This window comes from Macrobrachium rosenbergii, chromosome 37 (genome assembly GCF_040412425.1).
Source record: "Macrobrachium rosenbergii isolate ZJJX-2024 chromosome 37, ASM4041242v1, whole genome shotgun sequence".
Lineage (NCBI taxonomy): Eukaryota > Metazoa > Arthropoda > Malacostraca > Decapoda > Palaemonidae > Macrobrachium > Macrobrachium rosenbergii.
This window is the reverse complement of record NC_089777.1, coordinates 5,974,107-5,991,148: the sequence shown is the minus strand read 5'-3', so window position 1 is coordinate 5,991,148 and position 17,042 is coordinate 5,974,107. Positions and strand designations below refer to the sequence as shown.

At 40.0% G+C, this 17,042-nt stretch overlaps 1 protein-coding gene across 1 annotated transcript in view; it reads right to left on the bottom strand.

Annotated features, from left to right (window-relative positions):
* Positions 1-14,470, bottom strand: part of LOC136825105 (protein FAM133B-like) — a 61,309-nt gene extending 46,839 nt beyond the window's left edge. The window contains exon 1 of the mRNA XM_067081148.1: positions 14,326-14,470. Within this exon, the coding sequence (XP_066937249.1) occupies positions 14,326-14,470 (145 nt within the window). The remainder of the gene's footprint in view (positions 1-14,325) is intronic.
* Positions 14,471-17,042: the final 2,572 nt, after the last annotated feature.

Here is a 17,042-nt window from a genome sequence, read left to right as displayed (position 1 = left end):
ATGGATACGAATATCGATGTATCTGGACAACTGGCTAATCAGGAGCCAGATCGCAAGCAAAGTGTCTGGAGGATCTACAAGGACAATGAATATGACGCAACAGCCAGGACTGGTAGTAAACGACAAATCGCAGCTGACGCCTCTCATTGACATCATCTACCTGGGGATGAGGATTCAGTCAGTGGTTTTTCGGGCTTTTCCAGCCCTGGAAACGCATTTTTGAATTGCTTAGAAAGGTGAAGCCTTTCTAGGGAGACAGACCTGCTCACGCAGGGAGGATGAGTCTGGCTGGGGACCTCTCCTCGATCAAACACCTGCCTCCCGGGGAAGACCACATCTACGTCCACTTCAGTTCCATCTGTCAAGTTATTGAAAGAGGCCACATCGAGACGTGGATTCCGGATCCCTCTGGGGAATCAGAAATCAATTGAGTTGGTGGACGACTCCCAACAAACTACAAGAAGGCCTCGAACTTCAACAGAAGAACCCGAATCTAGTGTTGTATTGAGACGCATTTTGACGTGGGATGGGGTGCAACGCTTAGGAAGGGCGCAGATCTCAGGTCTATGGGGAAAACCATCAAAGAAATGGCATATAAAACGTCAAGGAACCAGGCCATTCATCTAGCGCTAGTGCACTTCCAGGAGAAGTTAACCAGAACAAGATAGTAAGGTGGTCAACGCAGACAACACCACAGCGTTGGCCTACATCAGGAAACAGGGTGGCACCTGCTCGATTCCCTTTACGAGGCAGCAAAAGATCTCCTGCTGGGCAGAAGCGTAACAACATAACTCTGATAACTCGGCCATAGTGGAGAGAAGAACGTCAGAGCCGATCTTCTCAGCAGAGGTAGTACAGGTTCTCACGACAGAATGGACTTACATCGCGAGGTGTGCAAACAGACTTGGAATCTGTGGGGAGAACCGTCAATAGACCTCTTTGCGACACAGAGAACAAAGAGGTTACCAGTCTACTGCTCTCCAGTCCCAGACCAGGAAGCAGTGGCAGTGGACGCCTTCCTCATGGATTGGGAAGGACTAGACACGTACGCTTTTCCCCCATTCAAGATCCTAGACAGAGTCATGAAGAAGTTCAGGGAGTCGAACGACGCCCGCATGACCCTGATAGCTCCATTTTGGCCCATGAGACCATGGATCACAGAAGTGATGGAGTGGCTAGTAGACACCCCCAGATCGTTACCTTGTCGGAACGCATCTTACCCAGACAGCCATAGAGAGAGATACCGACCAAAATCTCCCTCGCTCTCAACCTAACTGCTCGACCATCTAAAAACTGGCAAGAGCGGCGCGGTTTTTCAAGGGAAGCTGCAAGAGCCATCGAGAGCGCAGGGAGGACGCCCACACCTGGGCGTGTACCAGTCAAAGCGGGACGATTCAGAATGGTGCAGAATTAATAACATTTCCTTCCAGTACCTCTAACTCAACTGGCAGATTTTCTGCTGCATTTAAAACTCAAGAAAACTAGCAGTATCAACCATCAAGGGATACCGCAGCATGCTAGCTTCTCCGTCTGCCATCACAGAAGTCATTGACGTGTCGGGAGACGAGGACCTCACGGATCTCATAAGGTCTTTTGAGACAGTTAAGAGGAAGGACAACCTGACCCCCTCTTGGAGTTTGGACGTAGTCCTGAAGTTTTTAACCTCGAGCAGGTTTGAACCTCTCGACAAGGCTTCATGGAAGGATCTCACTAAGAAGACCCTATTCCTGGCTGCGTTGGCTACAGCCAAGAGGGTAGGAGGACCATGCTTCCTTAGCAAGAAGGAAGGCTCAAATGGGGAGAATGCAGTCTGCTCAATTACAACTTGGTTTTCGCTAAAACGAGAACCCTTCTCTTTAACCATGGCTCCAGATCCTTTACCATACCAGGGCTGTCTCATGTAGTAGGACAGGAAAAAGAGAGAGGCCTTTGTCCAGTTAGGGCCCTAAAATTTTATCTACAGAGGACCAGAAACATGAGAGGTCAGACAGACAACCTCTGGTGCTCGGTGAAGAAACCTTCGTTGCCCTTATCAAAGAATGCACTGGCATTCTTTATCAAGGATTTAATAAGGGAAGCTCACCAAGACTGTGACGAGAAAAGCTTCCCAATCCTCAAAGTCAAAGCTCACGAAGTAAGAGCTGTGGCGACTTCGATGGCTTATAGACACAATAAGTCTATGAAATCGATTTTGAAGGTGACATTCTGGCGAAGCAAGTCTATCTTCGCAGATTGTTACCTAAAAGAAGTACAGACCCAATATGAGGATTGCTGTTCCCTGGGTCCGTACGTTGCCTCCGGCGCCGTAGTTGGAGAAGGTACTACTGCCTCTAACCGTTAACCTTATTTTTATACCCTTGCTTTTTCTTGATTTGAACTCACAGGTTGTTCAGGAAGGTTGTTGCAACCTTCCACAGTCTGGGGTTGCAAGTCTAAGTTAGGTTTTGGAGGTGTTTTGCGGTGTTAGTGGTCAGGGTATCGTTTCTTGTCCATGGCTACAGGATAGCAAGGTGGTGGTCTAGCCATGTTGCTGTCGAGGACCGTGTGACAGCCCCATAGAGACTTTCTACAGCCCCCTGGGTGGATCGCTGGGTCTCTCAAGGAATGCAGGCGAATGAGGCAGGATAACTATGAAGCCAGCTTCCTTATCAGGTAGGAACCAGAGTATGGTTACAGCTAATATATAGTGTTTAGTAATTATACGAATTCCCAACGGTGTTATGGTTCCCAATCCACCACCAATGGTGTCATCAAAGAGTGAGATATGTAACTACTAGGAAGTTAGATATTTAAAAATGGTATTTTCATTATAAAATAAGTTTAAATATACTTACCCAGGTTAAGATATATAAAAGGTCCCTCCCTCCTCCCCTCTGAGAACAGGGGCATGGAATTTCTGAGGACAATTGGGAATGGTTCCAGGTACCTGGTAGAGGGCGCACAGGTATGGCCACCTGACCATCTATCGGCAATTGCCGCGAATTTTGAATTTCTGCCGTGCGCGCGACGAATCGGCGGGATAAAGCTATATATATATGTAACTACCAGGCATATTTAAAAACTTATTTCTTATAATGAAAATACCATTTTCCTTTTAAGTGTTCCCATAAGCCACTGGGGAATTTCTAGGTACTTGCAGAGTATTTTCAAGAGTCAGAGACTCATTTTCATTCCAGTCAGCTGGGCGATAAACGCCTAAATTTGTAGGTAATTTGTCACAAAGTGCTCCCTATATATTACAATTGTGAAGAAGAATACTTTCAATGTTACAGGTGGCACTAAAGGCATCTTCGTGTCTCTCAAAAGAGATCCAAGCCTCCCATTTCTCATCATCTTCATTGTAGTTCATACGTATTTTTAAAATTTTCCCATATTTTGAAATAATACAAAAATGGATTCATAATGGCATTCAAGGGGTATTTCATATACAGGCAAAATTGTCAATTTTCTATGGTGACTTTCGTCACTCTAGAACCTTTCTTGTGAGTTCCTTGTGGAGAGGCTGCAGCCAACCTTCTTTCTGGAGGTGGGAATCTGTGAGTCTACCAATATCCTTTTCAAGCCAGGAAGTCGCTAAGCCAGTGCTGGGTGAGTCGTCGATCCAGGGGAGGGAAAACTAGTTGCAAAATCCATAAATTATTGCTAGTTCACATGCAGAAGTCCAAAAGCACAGCTGACACCTGCTGGCCCACCAACACAGACCCCATAACACATCAGAAAGGAAAACCAGGCAGCTTACTGTATAGCCTTCTCCCACCGCAACACACTGCCAGAGCCCCGAAGAGACCCAAGATGCCAAGCACGCACACACCAGACTGCCACACACAAAACTGGCTCACCCACCTACCCAAACTGCTTGGTTATCAAGAAAGGATCGGGATCAGTCAGGCATTTGCATTCTCCACCAATGGCACAAGAGAGCTGACCTTCAATAGTCCGTTCCCATACCCTACCCCTTCGGGATAGCACCAACATGCTTGCAAATGCCCAGGTATAAGCCAATCCACCTCAGGGAAGTTCTACCTCAACTAATGGGGACTGACTCCCACTCCAAATGTATTGGCAGGCTTCTGACAAAAGCCCGAGTTCCATCCTCAAAAACAGTTTCCCTGGATTCCAGTGGGCTGATCTCGAGATGGTTCTGTCTCAAGATAGCAATGGAAGATCCCATCTACCTCTTAGGTCCGAATTGTTATCAGGTGGCGAATCAGCCACCACAACTTCCACAATTAGCTTCGAATGCAAACCCCTTCCAAACGTGATCCCTTTTCCGACCTTCACCTACAGTAAACTTTTTCGGAAAGTGAAATGTCCATGCATTTAAAACCAAACCTGTAGGATGATTTGTCACAATCAGCCCAGTTACGCCAGGGACGCTTAGTCTCTCTCACCACGCCAAGGCTGCCCTACTTGAGGGGCAGTAGCTCTACGATACTACTTTTCAACATACTGACGTGATATAACTTCCTTACCTGTATGCAGACTCCACAATTTACATTACCATGAGGCTTGGGGTGACTGTGTGGTGTAGTCTCTTCCATGTCATTTGCAATTTGTTTGTATTGTCAGAGAACTCTCACATTCCGTGAACATGTTGTTGGTACTTTTCTGGTCAAAATATTTTTGTATTTATCCTTCGATAAACAAGTTCAGAGTCTCTTCTAACCTGAAACGAAGGTCAAGAACACTGACACTGATTAGTGCTTTTGGTCATGTTATTCAGGTCAGGCTTCACCCACAGATCATTCAGTATTGACAATGGTCGTCTAGCTTGCCTACCGTAGAGTAGTTAAAAAGGGGAAAACCCTAATGAACCACTGGGTCTCTCTTCCATATCAAACAAAGCACAAGGAATGTATCTGTGCCAGTCATTGGGTCTTGTTAAACAAAGTTTCTTGAGGATTGACTTCCAAGATTGTGTGTTGTCGTCGAGTGCTCCCATTACCCATGATGTGGTATGGTGTAGTAAATAGAGGTTCGATTCTTTAATAGTTCATATATATATATATATATATATATATATATATATATATATATATATATATATATATATATATATATATATATACTTATATATATATATATATATATATGTATATATATATATATATATATATATATATATATATATATATTTATATATTTATATATCCCTCCCATCATCCTTGATGTATATTGAGCAATTTGATAAGATTTATTTGGTATACCTACCCTAGAAAAAATGTGGAAACCAAAGCTCCACAAACAATATAATAATGGAAAATATTAGCGTGTTGGATCCCAGCCCATGGTAGGGATTACAGGAAACGAAGAGGCTGATAAAGCAGCTAAAGCAGCAGTCCACATGACAAGGACAAATGTAAACATCCTTATTAGTGACTAAATAAGATATATACCTCTCATAGTAAATAAATGGAAAAATATATGGAATGATGAACCTATAAATAATAAAAATTAATATCCTGTGTTGGAAAATAGAGTCCATCATCTCAGAGAGAGAGAGAGAGAGAGAGAGAGAGAGAGAGAGAGAGAGAGAGAGAGACACACGCGCAATTCTGACGCATCTTCTAACAGGCAATACTCTTTTTTTGACACATGGACACCAATGAACAGTCCACATGGCCCTCCTCCCACAATGCCTGAGAACAAAGTGATGATAACAGTTACATGTAATTGTGTGAATGTCCAAAATATAACCAAGAGCAATTATCGACTTTTGGAAATAAATTGATGATGGAAATTTGTCAATCTTCTACATTTTCTGTCATTCCAATTTTAACATTTGTGAATTGTAATTTAAATGGTAAAATATAAAAATAAGCAAATAATGAAAATAAACCAATAGGGATTTTAATGAATTTAAAACACGAAATTTAAAATTTACTATCTTATTTGTATTGATTTTTTATGTATTATCACGTTTGCACTGCCGTGCAGGTAAAAAGATGCCTCTAAGTAGGACCTTTGATAATTACAACTGACTGAGGGTGGCTGTGCTCCTGTGAACAGAAAAGTTATAAGTTTTAAGTGAAAAATACTCGAAACTTACCAATAAAGGAAGGTTTGGAGGTAAACTTAGGTGTTCGACGAATAGTATAATTCACTGTGTACAGTCAGAAGATGAATTACTTACAGGAGCTAACATTGGAGATCAGTGGCAATGTCAAGATTATGTTACTCAAATCACAAATACCAGAGAAAAGTGCCACAAACTGCAATCTTGAAAGCTAGGCCTTTCTGTACAACACAATAATATGTATAAGGGATCATCCAAAGAATGCACAAGCAGTGGTACATTAAGAGAGAACGTGACACCACTGATAGTGCAGATATCTTGACTGGGTATGCAGGAAGGTGGCACCATTGGTCTACAGTTGGTAACACACAACAGGTACTCAGAACCACGAATGTGTAAGACAGGGAAGATGAAACATACAAATGGATCTGAGTAATAATACTGACGATGAATTTATGTAGACAAAATATCAAAGTACTGATTATGTAACAATTACTGTTAAAAGACAGGTACACAAATAAGCACTCTCTGAGGGAAAGTAAAAGGCGTATGTTTATAGGAATTAGGAGAACAGGTATAAAACACGTAGGATAAAGTTAGTGAGGCTTCACAAACAATCCTCCGACACATTACCTAGGGGTCCATGGACAAGACTGAAGGTTTTGTAGAGTCTAAGTTTTTGCAATAGGGTGTCAGCGGAGGTGTTGTAACTAAACTTTCCCCACGATAGAGGAAGTAAGATGAAGTGTAGGGGCACTGGTGGGCTAGCAAAGCATCAGCGCTTAGAGGGTACCAGCTGGATACAACAATCTTCAGCATAAGGAAATCGTCAAGTAGCGTAGCGTAGTCTACCAGTGACTTCTGGACAATGTGATGTTGTCAGGTAAATCAGCAGAATGACGTCATGGGATAGGCTAGCAGAGAGCCTATAGCAACATGACAGTGTAAGGGTGACTAGCAAAGAATGGTCTGTCAGAGCCAGTATATATACCACAGTCGGCGCCAACGATGGCCGTGTTTTGATACTTCTGACAACCTCTTCTTAATGGGGTGCTCCATTGTCTTCTTCACAGGGCATGTCGTTAATCTGGCCAGGTACCTAGAAAGGTCGTTGAATGGCAGCCAGATAAAGATTCGAGAGGAAGAGGTGCAATGGGGTGACTAGTATGCAGAGATGCAGGTGTGGTTCAGGTCAAGATGTTGACCCTTGATGGCAGTGGAAAGGAGGGAAACCTCAGTGAAATGCAAAGAGACACAATTGGCTGGGGAATCGATAACAATAGTAACAATGAACCCTCGATTAGAACCACTGATGCAGTGAGGGGGTTTCCTGAATCCCAGGAATCTGTTCTCTGTTTCAGTCCAAGAGTCCTGTTTCATATACCATTATATCTCTGTCTTGAATGAATTTTTGAGGAATTCTCCGTTACAAAATTGATTGGACCTGATAAACAGGAAAAGATTTAGCCGGGATTGGGTTTATATCCGTAGCTAAATAGTGGGAATTGTGGTAGGACCATCAACTGCCCGAGAATGTTTTGACCTAAGAGATATCAGGTGGAACTATTCTTTATGGCTGACCATGGATTCCAGAGGGCTCTGGTTCTGGGGATACAACTCTCAGCACTCTGTCATTCATAACACGATTAGAGTGGGGATGATAGTATTCTCGTAATACCTTCGGTCCTAGCAAGCGGGTTTGGCTTACACCCTGACCACTATAATCATGTTAAAATATCCCCTGTGGGGTAGGGTAGTGAACGTGGATATTTGTGAGTCAGTTCTCACTTGTGCCAGTGGTGGAAGAATAAACCACACAAGGATGATATCTTTTTAAGATTTTCAGGTTTATTATTATTTTCTTTTACCCTCTCAAATCTTTGCCCGAACGGCTTATGGATCTGCACCCTGACCTCTGATGGTGCTGTTCTGCACAGATGATGACCCTGCACCCACCAAGATTAAAATTCTCCAAATGTTGATGACTTCTCCAAAATAAATGGACAAAAAGCAGAAATAATAAATAATCCTGATCCCCTCCCTGATTTTCCCACCCTGACACTCTAGCTTTGTTTTCACTGATGCCATGGCAAGCAAAGACACAGACTTCTAAGAAATCTTCTTCATCCAAAATTAAATCCTCAACACAGCCAGGTTAGAAAATTTGAGAATGCTCCATATTGAAGACTTACCAGTTTGTTGTGATTATGAAATGATCTCAAATAGCTCTGGAAATCATTTGGAACTGTTGTAGAAATCAGATTAACTTATTGATATTGAATCTAAATGGAAGTGTGGGTTACCTTTAGTAGCCATGATGAGGTTGTAAAGACTATTAGTATGATAAGCGCCATACAACAGGGTCAAGCTACAGTACGAGGGAGGAGCCTTAACAGACAAAGTTCCTGAAAGACATGGACGTTTATGTGCCATGTAAATGGCCTGTGATAAACTAGAGAGAAATCAGAAAGCAGAAGTAAGGACTCCAAATATCCTATGTAGGTGGTAGCTTCAGGCAAAGGGAAGAAGCACTATTACTATAAATTTTGCAGGTTTCTTCAGAAAAAGGTGAGGAATAAAGAGCGGTGGATATTTCTGGTTTTGGAAGAACACTGCTCTTATTCATGCCAAAGCCACAACCCAAGCATATATAAAGGGGATCTTGTTGGACATAAAATATGATGAAATGATTATGAAGACTGGCCCACTTAAGCTTTAGTTATGGGAGAGGAGTACTATTTGATAAAGACCTTTATGACATGCAGAAGAAGAAATTCTAGAAATGAGTCCCACCTGAGTTTGGAGAGCGAAAAAGGCAGCTATTGCCAACATGATCATTTTAACCTTTGTAGAATGTGAAGTACCTTCTCATGTCATATTTGAAAGTGAAAGGGTACGAGTACGTCCTTTCCAGCAAAGACCAATGCAGTGCTATCATTGCTTTTAAGTTTGGCCACCCATCAAGAAACTGGAAAAATGCTAAAACGCGAATCGCTTCTGGTGTCCATCATGATAATGAATGTAATAGAAAGCAAAATGTGTTCATTGTCAACGGGAAACATAAATCCAATAACAAAAATTGTAAAATTAGACATTTGAACTGTCTGCACTAAATAAAGCCAATGCAGAGCATATACAGTAAGTATTGGTTTTGCAAAAAGACAATTAGGACAACAACCTAGGAGCTATGCTCAAGTTCTTAAGTCACAACCCCAATGCAACACTTAGGAGTGCAGGCAGCACCCCTAATGTAGCAGGCATCAACCCAGTGGTATGGCCCTGGCTGTCTGGGTCAGGTGCTGGGCCTGTTGAGGCAGCTCCAAGTGAGGATAAGCTGGCACGCTAATCCAACAACCTTGAAATGTCCGAGCAGAGTCTCTGTGTGATTTAATGGAGACTGGAGATACAGCAACCACAAGAGATATGAGCTCCCCTCATCCTTCCTCCAATTAAACAAGTATCATTAGTAATAGATACGAAGTACTAAGCTCAATGCAAGAACCCCGGCCTGAATTTAAACAAATTGACAAGAAAGGGAAGCAAAATGACACCAGTAAATCAACAGATAATAAACCAAACCTGTCAAGACCAGTCCTTTCCAAATCATCTCTTGGTAATACTCATAAACAAAAGAGTAAATGAGAAGGCTCCATTCAAAGGGCCTTCCACCAAGCCCAAAAAATAGTTTTCATGTCAATACTACAATGGAACTGTAGAAGTCTTAGGGCTCGAAATGAAGAGCTGAAGGTACTGCTCCATGACCATAGCCCAGGTATTGTGTGTCTCCAGGAAACTAAGCTTGGAAGCCGCACATAATCCCAGGTTAAATTACTGCATACATATATGCTTAAACTTTGCATATAGAGCCTCATCAGGGCCTGGGGCTGTATCCAAACATGTTGACAAGGCAGAATCAAATTACTTCAGTAAGGGAATATTGTGGCGTTCTTCTTCTTGGATGAAAAATCAAGTGGCTTTTGTTCTTCCCTGAACGATAATGGAATCCAGAGATGTTTCCAATTTCAGGGAAACTTTTTCAAAAATGCCTAATTTGTCACCACTTCCAATGCACCTGTGATGTATTGCCCATTAGATCTAATACAGGGTGAAGGTTAGGGCACATTTGCTCTACTATTTTATTGACTCTTCTCCATACAGCTGAAGGTGGAGTTTTATCCGCTGAAGAAACAAAGAATGACTATGATTGGCATCGCTGCTTTTAATGCTCGCCGGAACTGTGCTCTACACTTTTATATACTAAGATGTTAAGTTCTGGTCGGATTTCGTCGACATCTATCAGAGCAGCTCTGTAATTGTGCGAAGTAACTGGAGTTCAGGCACCACCAAGGAACTGGTCGACGGCGGAATAAGCCAGTGGTTTTAGGAACGGAATGCAATCCAGCAGTGTGAAGAGTACCATTAAGTAAATCGATGTCATCATCAACACTGCCAAACTCATCCCCATCACCTTCGATTTCACTTAATTCCCTGAACTTACTCCAGTCTGCTTTATCCAAGCACCAGCAAGGAGCTCTATGCTCTGGTGGACTACTGTTGCTTTTAATGATTATTGGTGCATGGTCACTACTATGCTAGTCATCCAGTGTTCTCCAGTGAATGTCAATAAGGCAGTTAGAACTAGCTATGGATAGGTCAAAGTACTACGATAAAGTGTATATGAAAGTGAGTAGGCTCACCCGCATGAGAAATCCCCATGTCTTCTTTGTTTTCGTTAGTGATGCTATGAGATTTTTATTAGCTAAAACATTACCCCACAGTGGATGTCTACTGTTCATGTCTCCTACAAGAAGAAACGGTTGAGGAAGTTGATTAATCAACCCTACTACATCATTATAGCAGACATCATCATTGGGAGGTAAGTAGAGAAAGCAAACAGTATATTTTCTAGTTAATTCTACTTGCACCGCTACAGCTTGAAGGGGAGTTTGCAGACTTAAAGATGTCTGAGGAATGTCATGGCGAATATAAACCAAACTCCCTCCATGACTTCCTACTTGAGGATTATAAGCAGTTCAGTATGCAGTGTATTCCCTTGAACAAGGAGTATTAATATCCAACATCGTTTCCCATAAACAAATAAAAACTGGAGAGAATTCATGAATGAGCATCTTAAGCTCTTCATACTTAGCCCCCAGACTGCAAGATGAAGGAGAAAATGCTGGTTATTTTCTAGAGGACTCTTTGAAAGAAGTCCTCAATTGTGAATTTTTCATTTTATTGCTACTTCCTGATGATTTTTTTTTAAAGGATGGTCGAGATATTTTGGTTTTATACTCTTATAACATTATGTAGCTTAATATTTGATTATGAGGATTGTGGTGTAGATCAGTTGTGATTTTTGAGTGAATTATCTCATTAGGTGGTTTTGATCCATCAACTAGAGACAGTGTTTCATACCTATTGCTAGGTATTTCAGCGTGTCTTGTGACTGGAGGGGAAAAAGAAGGTGGTCTCCCTCTTTTTTTTTTGGAAAATGGGGAGGTGTGTTGGTATTTTGCCTCTGTTATAGAGCACACATGCTGAGTATCGGTCCTCTCCCTAAATCAGGGCAGAGAGCACCCAAGATGACAGGCCTAGGGCTGCTCATCTTAAGAGCAGAGGGATGGGGGAGTAATATCCAAAATTGAGGTACTGATGCTGAATTGGAGGTTGGGCATTTATTTATATCTAAACTTATGTTTGCATTCATTGGCCTACCTGGCATTTTTTTGGTTTATTTTAAGCTTGCTGATATTTGGATTTAAGGCCTTTGCATAATTCTCTTTCCCATTTAGAAGTCTTCTAGCATAACTCTACTCTATATGCTCCTCATCTGATTTTAGTTGAGTTAGTTGTTTCCATTTGAAAACATGGGCATTTTCTATCACTGACCTATGACCCAGATTACAATTAATGCACCGTGTGCCTAATGTGCATTCATGAGCTGGTGCAGAACAGTTGTCACACAACTTCTGCCATTTTGCAGACTTGAGAACGATGACCATATCTGAGACCGTTGAAGCACTGTAGTGGTTTTGTTTGTATGGGTGTAATGGGACACCCTTTCATTTTCTATATACATTTGAGAGGGAAACATTATGACTCTCAAAAGTAATAATCAAACGGTAATTTGGGATTAGGTAAAAGAAGCAAAATCAGATTTTCTTGTCAGATGTTAAATATGGCATCGTCTAGTCAACTTGTTATACTCTGAATTTATTTACTATAACCATACTATCCTTCCTTTGTATCGCAAATTTGATTATCTTCACCATTCTCTTCATTATTTGACATTGACAAAATAACTTATTAGGTTTATCTAGAGAGAGAGAGAGAGAGATCGTCAAGAAGACAATTGTCTATAGTGAAGTGCACCTAGGTGTATTAAGTAATCACTTGTCATTTAACTTCCTTTCATAACAGTCATGCATAATACACTTGGTAGTTTGCTCTTATGCATATTAGAAAATCTGTTTAAATGTATAAATCATAGTTTCTATAGAACATATGATCACATCCATTTGTGAAGTGATTATCATTGATGTTGTTTTGCTTGAATGCTTTTTTAGGTTGTATCCTTTCGAGTTCTATCATAATGGTCTGCATTCATCACTGCTAACACTTATTCATTACTGAAATCTTTTCAGTCTCAATAAATGTGAAGATATGATCCAGTATTTAAAATGGCATTTAAATCCCTAGAAAGCGTGATTAAGAAAAATAATTCATTTTATGGAGATGTGATTTTATCGTGCATTTTTCCTTTTCATATCAATTTGCTATTGTTTCAATGAATGGTTATTGTTCATCCACACCGTTGTGTATTTAAATGACGGATTGTAAACATCTGCCATGTCAAAAATGGAGAATCACATGAGACTATAAAAACTTCGATGGCTCTTGTAAGAAAAGCGCCAGATCCTCGGTAAAGTCTTTCCCTCGAATATGACGTCCTGATTCTCCATTTTGACATGGCAACAGTTTTGCTAGTCAGGCATATGCACAACGGTGTGGATAGGATCTCTTATCGCATCACTACTGTAGCTGCAATTACTTCTTGAAATATTTGGAGAAATTCTCTACACAATAATGGCAAAATAAATACTATTTTCAATTTATTCATATTCAAATAACATCAGTATTAGGGTCCAATTCGCCAAGATTCAACAAAGAAGAATTATACTATTTCTGGATTTGTTTATTTTCAAATAAAATCAATATTTCGTCCACACTCCAGTAGCTTCCAGAAATAGAAAAACTATTTCAGATTTATTTATATTCAAATAACATCAATATTTGGTCAGCCCTCCAAGAGCTTCAACAACAAGAACAAAATTCTAATCTATTTTCAACTATATCAATATTGGGTCCATCCTCCAAGAGGTTCTACATTAAAAAAATATATACTATTTTTAATTTATTTGTTTCCAATATCAATATTTGGATCCATCCGCCATGAGCTTCAATAACTTCATTAAGTCTTTTTTGGCATAGAATTGACGACATTCAGACAGATGTTGGGGCGGTTGTGGATACTTCTCCCATACATCTCTGGGCATGTCTTACAATTGTTTCCTCAGCGCCTTATTAATATCCTTGTCTTGAACCATGATACCCCACAGATTTTCAATGGGGTTCATGTCTCATCGTTTTGTCGGCCAATCCAAGAATTCAATCTCTGGGTGTAACAGGGCCCATTCTCTTACCCTGTGGCTGGTGTGGATTGGGCTCCGGTCCTGCACAACCTTAATAGTTTGGGGAGCTGGAATAGCCATAGTTCGCACAGTCCGTAATAGCGATTCAAGGATGCCGATGTATTTTTCGCTTGTTTGTCGGCCTTCGATCTGTAAGAGCTCACCAGGTCCAAAAGCCTACATCCACCCCCACATAGCAGTGCTTACTCTACCACTTCTTGCTCTTTCATTGATGTTTTGTTCGCTATATCTTGTGTTGCGGACCCTCTATGCAGATCCTTCTCTGCTTTCACTGGACGAAACACTTTTCATCGGTGAATATAACATTTTGCCAAAATGTAGCATCCTCTGCAGACTACTGAAGTGCGCAAATCCCAGCCGATGTTCTCGGCAGTGCTTCAATGTTTCTGTTAATGCTGGACAAGACACATTATACCATTTGCTTGGAGGCAGCTGCCCGCTGTAAGTGGACTGCAGATTAGTCCAAGGTCCCGTGTTATCTTGAAGGCCGACGAAGCGGATTCTCTGCAACGCTTCTATAGATAATGAACTGCTGAGCGTTGTAACTTTAGGCTGTCCACCGTGGGGTCTGGTTTCAGTGACCCTTCTTCTTACTAATAAAGTTTGATCCACTTATGAACTGTTGATCGATGGAGTCAGTTCTATGTGCAACAACACTGACAGGCAATGGCACTCCTAAAGCAATAATTCTTGCACAATCAGTTATGACTGCGGTGGAATTTGCCCTTTGCTCTGCCATGTTCTCTGAAACAAATAAATATTGTAGATAAGAGCAAAGTATGATAACAATTGCCCATAATCATATCATTTTTGTTAGAAATATAATTATAAGAGTAGATATTGTTGGATGAAATATAATTTTGACTATTTCGAAGGTTTTTTCAATTTATATTTGTGCTTTCAATCACAATAATATGAAAATGTAAGCAAGTAACTTACAAGGGAGTCGCGATGTCGTATGGACTTATGAATTTTCCATTTTCGAAAGTACCTCTGGTCCTTGGTCATCAGTGGATCACTTTGTGCTTCGGTAGTTCAGAAATGCTGATGAACGATGCTTAACAATAATTATCATCACTTTAAAGAACCTCAAAGTTGAAATAATATTCAAAATAGAAAAAACGTGAAAGATAATCGGAATACAACATTGTTCTATATGAATGAAAGGTTTTCCTATAAGACGTCTGAAATTGAAAATATATATAATTATGCAAACGCAATTCTAGTAAAGAAACAAACTATTTCTTAATAGGTGATTCAACCACTTCATTTGACGCAGACCAGACTTTGGCCTATTTCACGCTGAATAGGCGGAAGTTCACAGTGCTTCTTCACCCACAGACAAGAAATTATACCGAACATGCACACACAATCACCCCACTTTCTCTCTCTCTCTCTCTCTCTCTTTCTTTACATGCATCGGTCTTTCTAGATACTACTACTACTACTAAAGTTACAACTCCAACTCCTCCTCCTCCTCCTCTCCTCCCTCCTCCTCCTACTCCTACTCCTGCTCCTACTCCTACTCCTACTGATAGGGCTGCTACTGCTACAGTGCTAGGAATTACCATAATAAAAATAATGACAAGAATGGAGAAAATCAAATCTACATTCCTAATACAAATCTTAGTAAAAATTAATAGATTTAAAGTATAACAGAGTTTACTAGACGATGCCATATATATTAAACATGTGGCAAGAAAATCTGCATGTCACTTGTTTTAACTAATCCCAAATTAGTTGTTTCATTATGTTAGTAGTATATAAGGATATACCGTTTGAAGCACTACATCTATCTACCATACATATCAACCCTATGAATCTATCCAAGCACTAGAAATGTGTAACGATTATCATTGCATTTTTCATACAGGAGTTGACAAAATATCATAATTATTGTATGTTAAACGAGGCTCCTCCTCTCCTTACTCTACCCATTTCAACTGGGAAGGCAAAAGAACGGCCACTCTAAGTTCAGCCTGGTGGTGGCGAGACTAGTGCCATCTATGTACCCCAAATTATGATCAGAGAGTGTCGACGAACTTGAACTTGACTGTATAAGATCATAATGAAACAAATAGATTTCATGTTGATTTCATTAAAAATGCTGTTGATAAAGCAATACCAAAATCAAAAATCTCATCCAACAAAAAATGCAAAGTCCCATATGGTCAGAATAACTAACAGAATTACTAAAACAAAACACCAGATTGGAAGACGATTAAATAATTTGAATAGAAAGACTATTAAATAAATAAAACGTTACTGATATTAGAAGAAATTTTACAAAACTGACTAAATTATTATTAGAAATTAGCAATTTCAAAATAAAAAAAGTAATTCAAGGAAGAATCATTTCAGTTGGAAATATGTATGAAATCTCTCTCTAATACTACTCCCATACAAGAAATATGGGAAAATTCAGAAAATAAATGGTACCCATGTTAAACCAATTGACATGCAATATCAAAAGATGGGAAAAGAATACTTAAACCGGAAAGAAATAAGTAATATAATAGAGCAAAACTTAGTAGAACAGTGATAAAAATTTAGATAAACACTTGCACAAAGAAACATTATAGAATTATTAGCAAATTTGGGAACCTTAGATATATATGTCCATACAGAAAATTAAGTTTGCTGCGTTGAACAGCACAAACCTGCCCCTGAGGTGAAAAAACATTTGTTTTGAGGTGATCTGCCACTAAGGACCTTTGGCAAAGTGATACTTATTACAATTTTATAATCACTTATGGCTTGGAAATTTATTTTCTGATGAATGGCGTAAAGCTATAATTATTCCTATCCCCAAACCTGGAAAGGATCCCAGTAATGTAAAATATTACAGACTAGTTTCTTTGACAAGTTGTTTATGCAAATTACCAGAGAAATGGTAAATGCTCGACCAATAAGGCACACTTCGAGAAAATAAAATTCTCCTGACTCCCACTCACTGGGTCACAATGTAACAGATCTACATTGATTCTCTCTGACTAACTTAGAAGGCCATACAATGAAGAGGATTTGAACTAAACCAATTAAGAGGATTTGAACTAAAAACAAACTTCTGTTATCTTTTAACTTGAGAAGGCATATGATACCACATGGAGATATACATGACATTTTGAAAAGTAAGGTGATACTACATGGAGATATGCAATATCCAAAGCGTTACATAAAAACATCATTCGTGGACATTTACTCAGGGTTTATGGAAAATTTTCTGACAAATGTCACTTTAAAGTGAGAATTGATGATGTATTTTCAAGACATTTCCACTTGAAAATGGTGTTCCATAAGAAGGTCCTTAG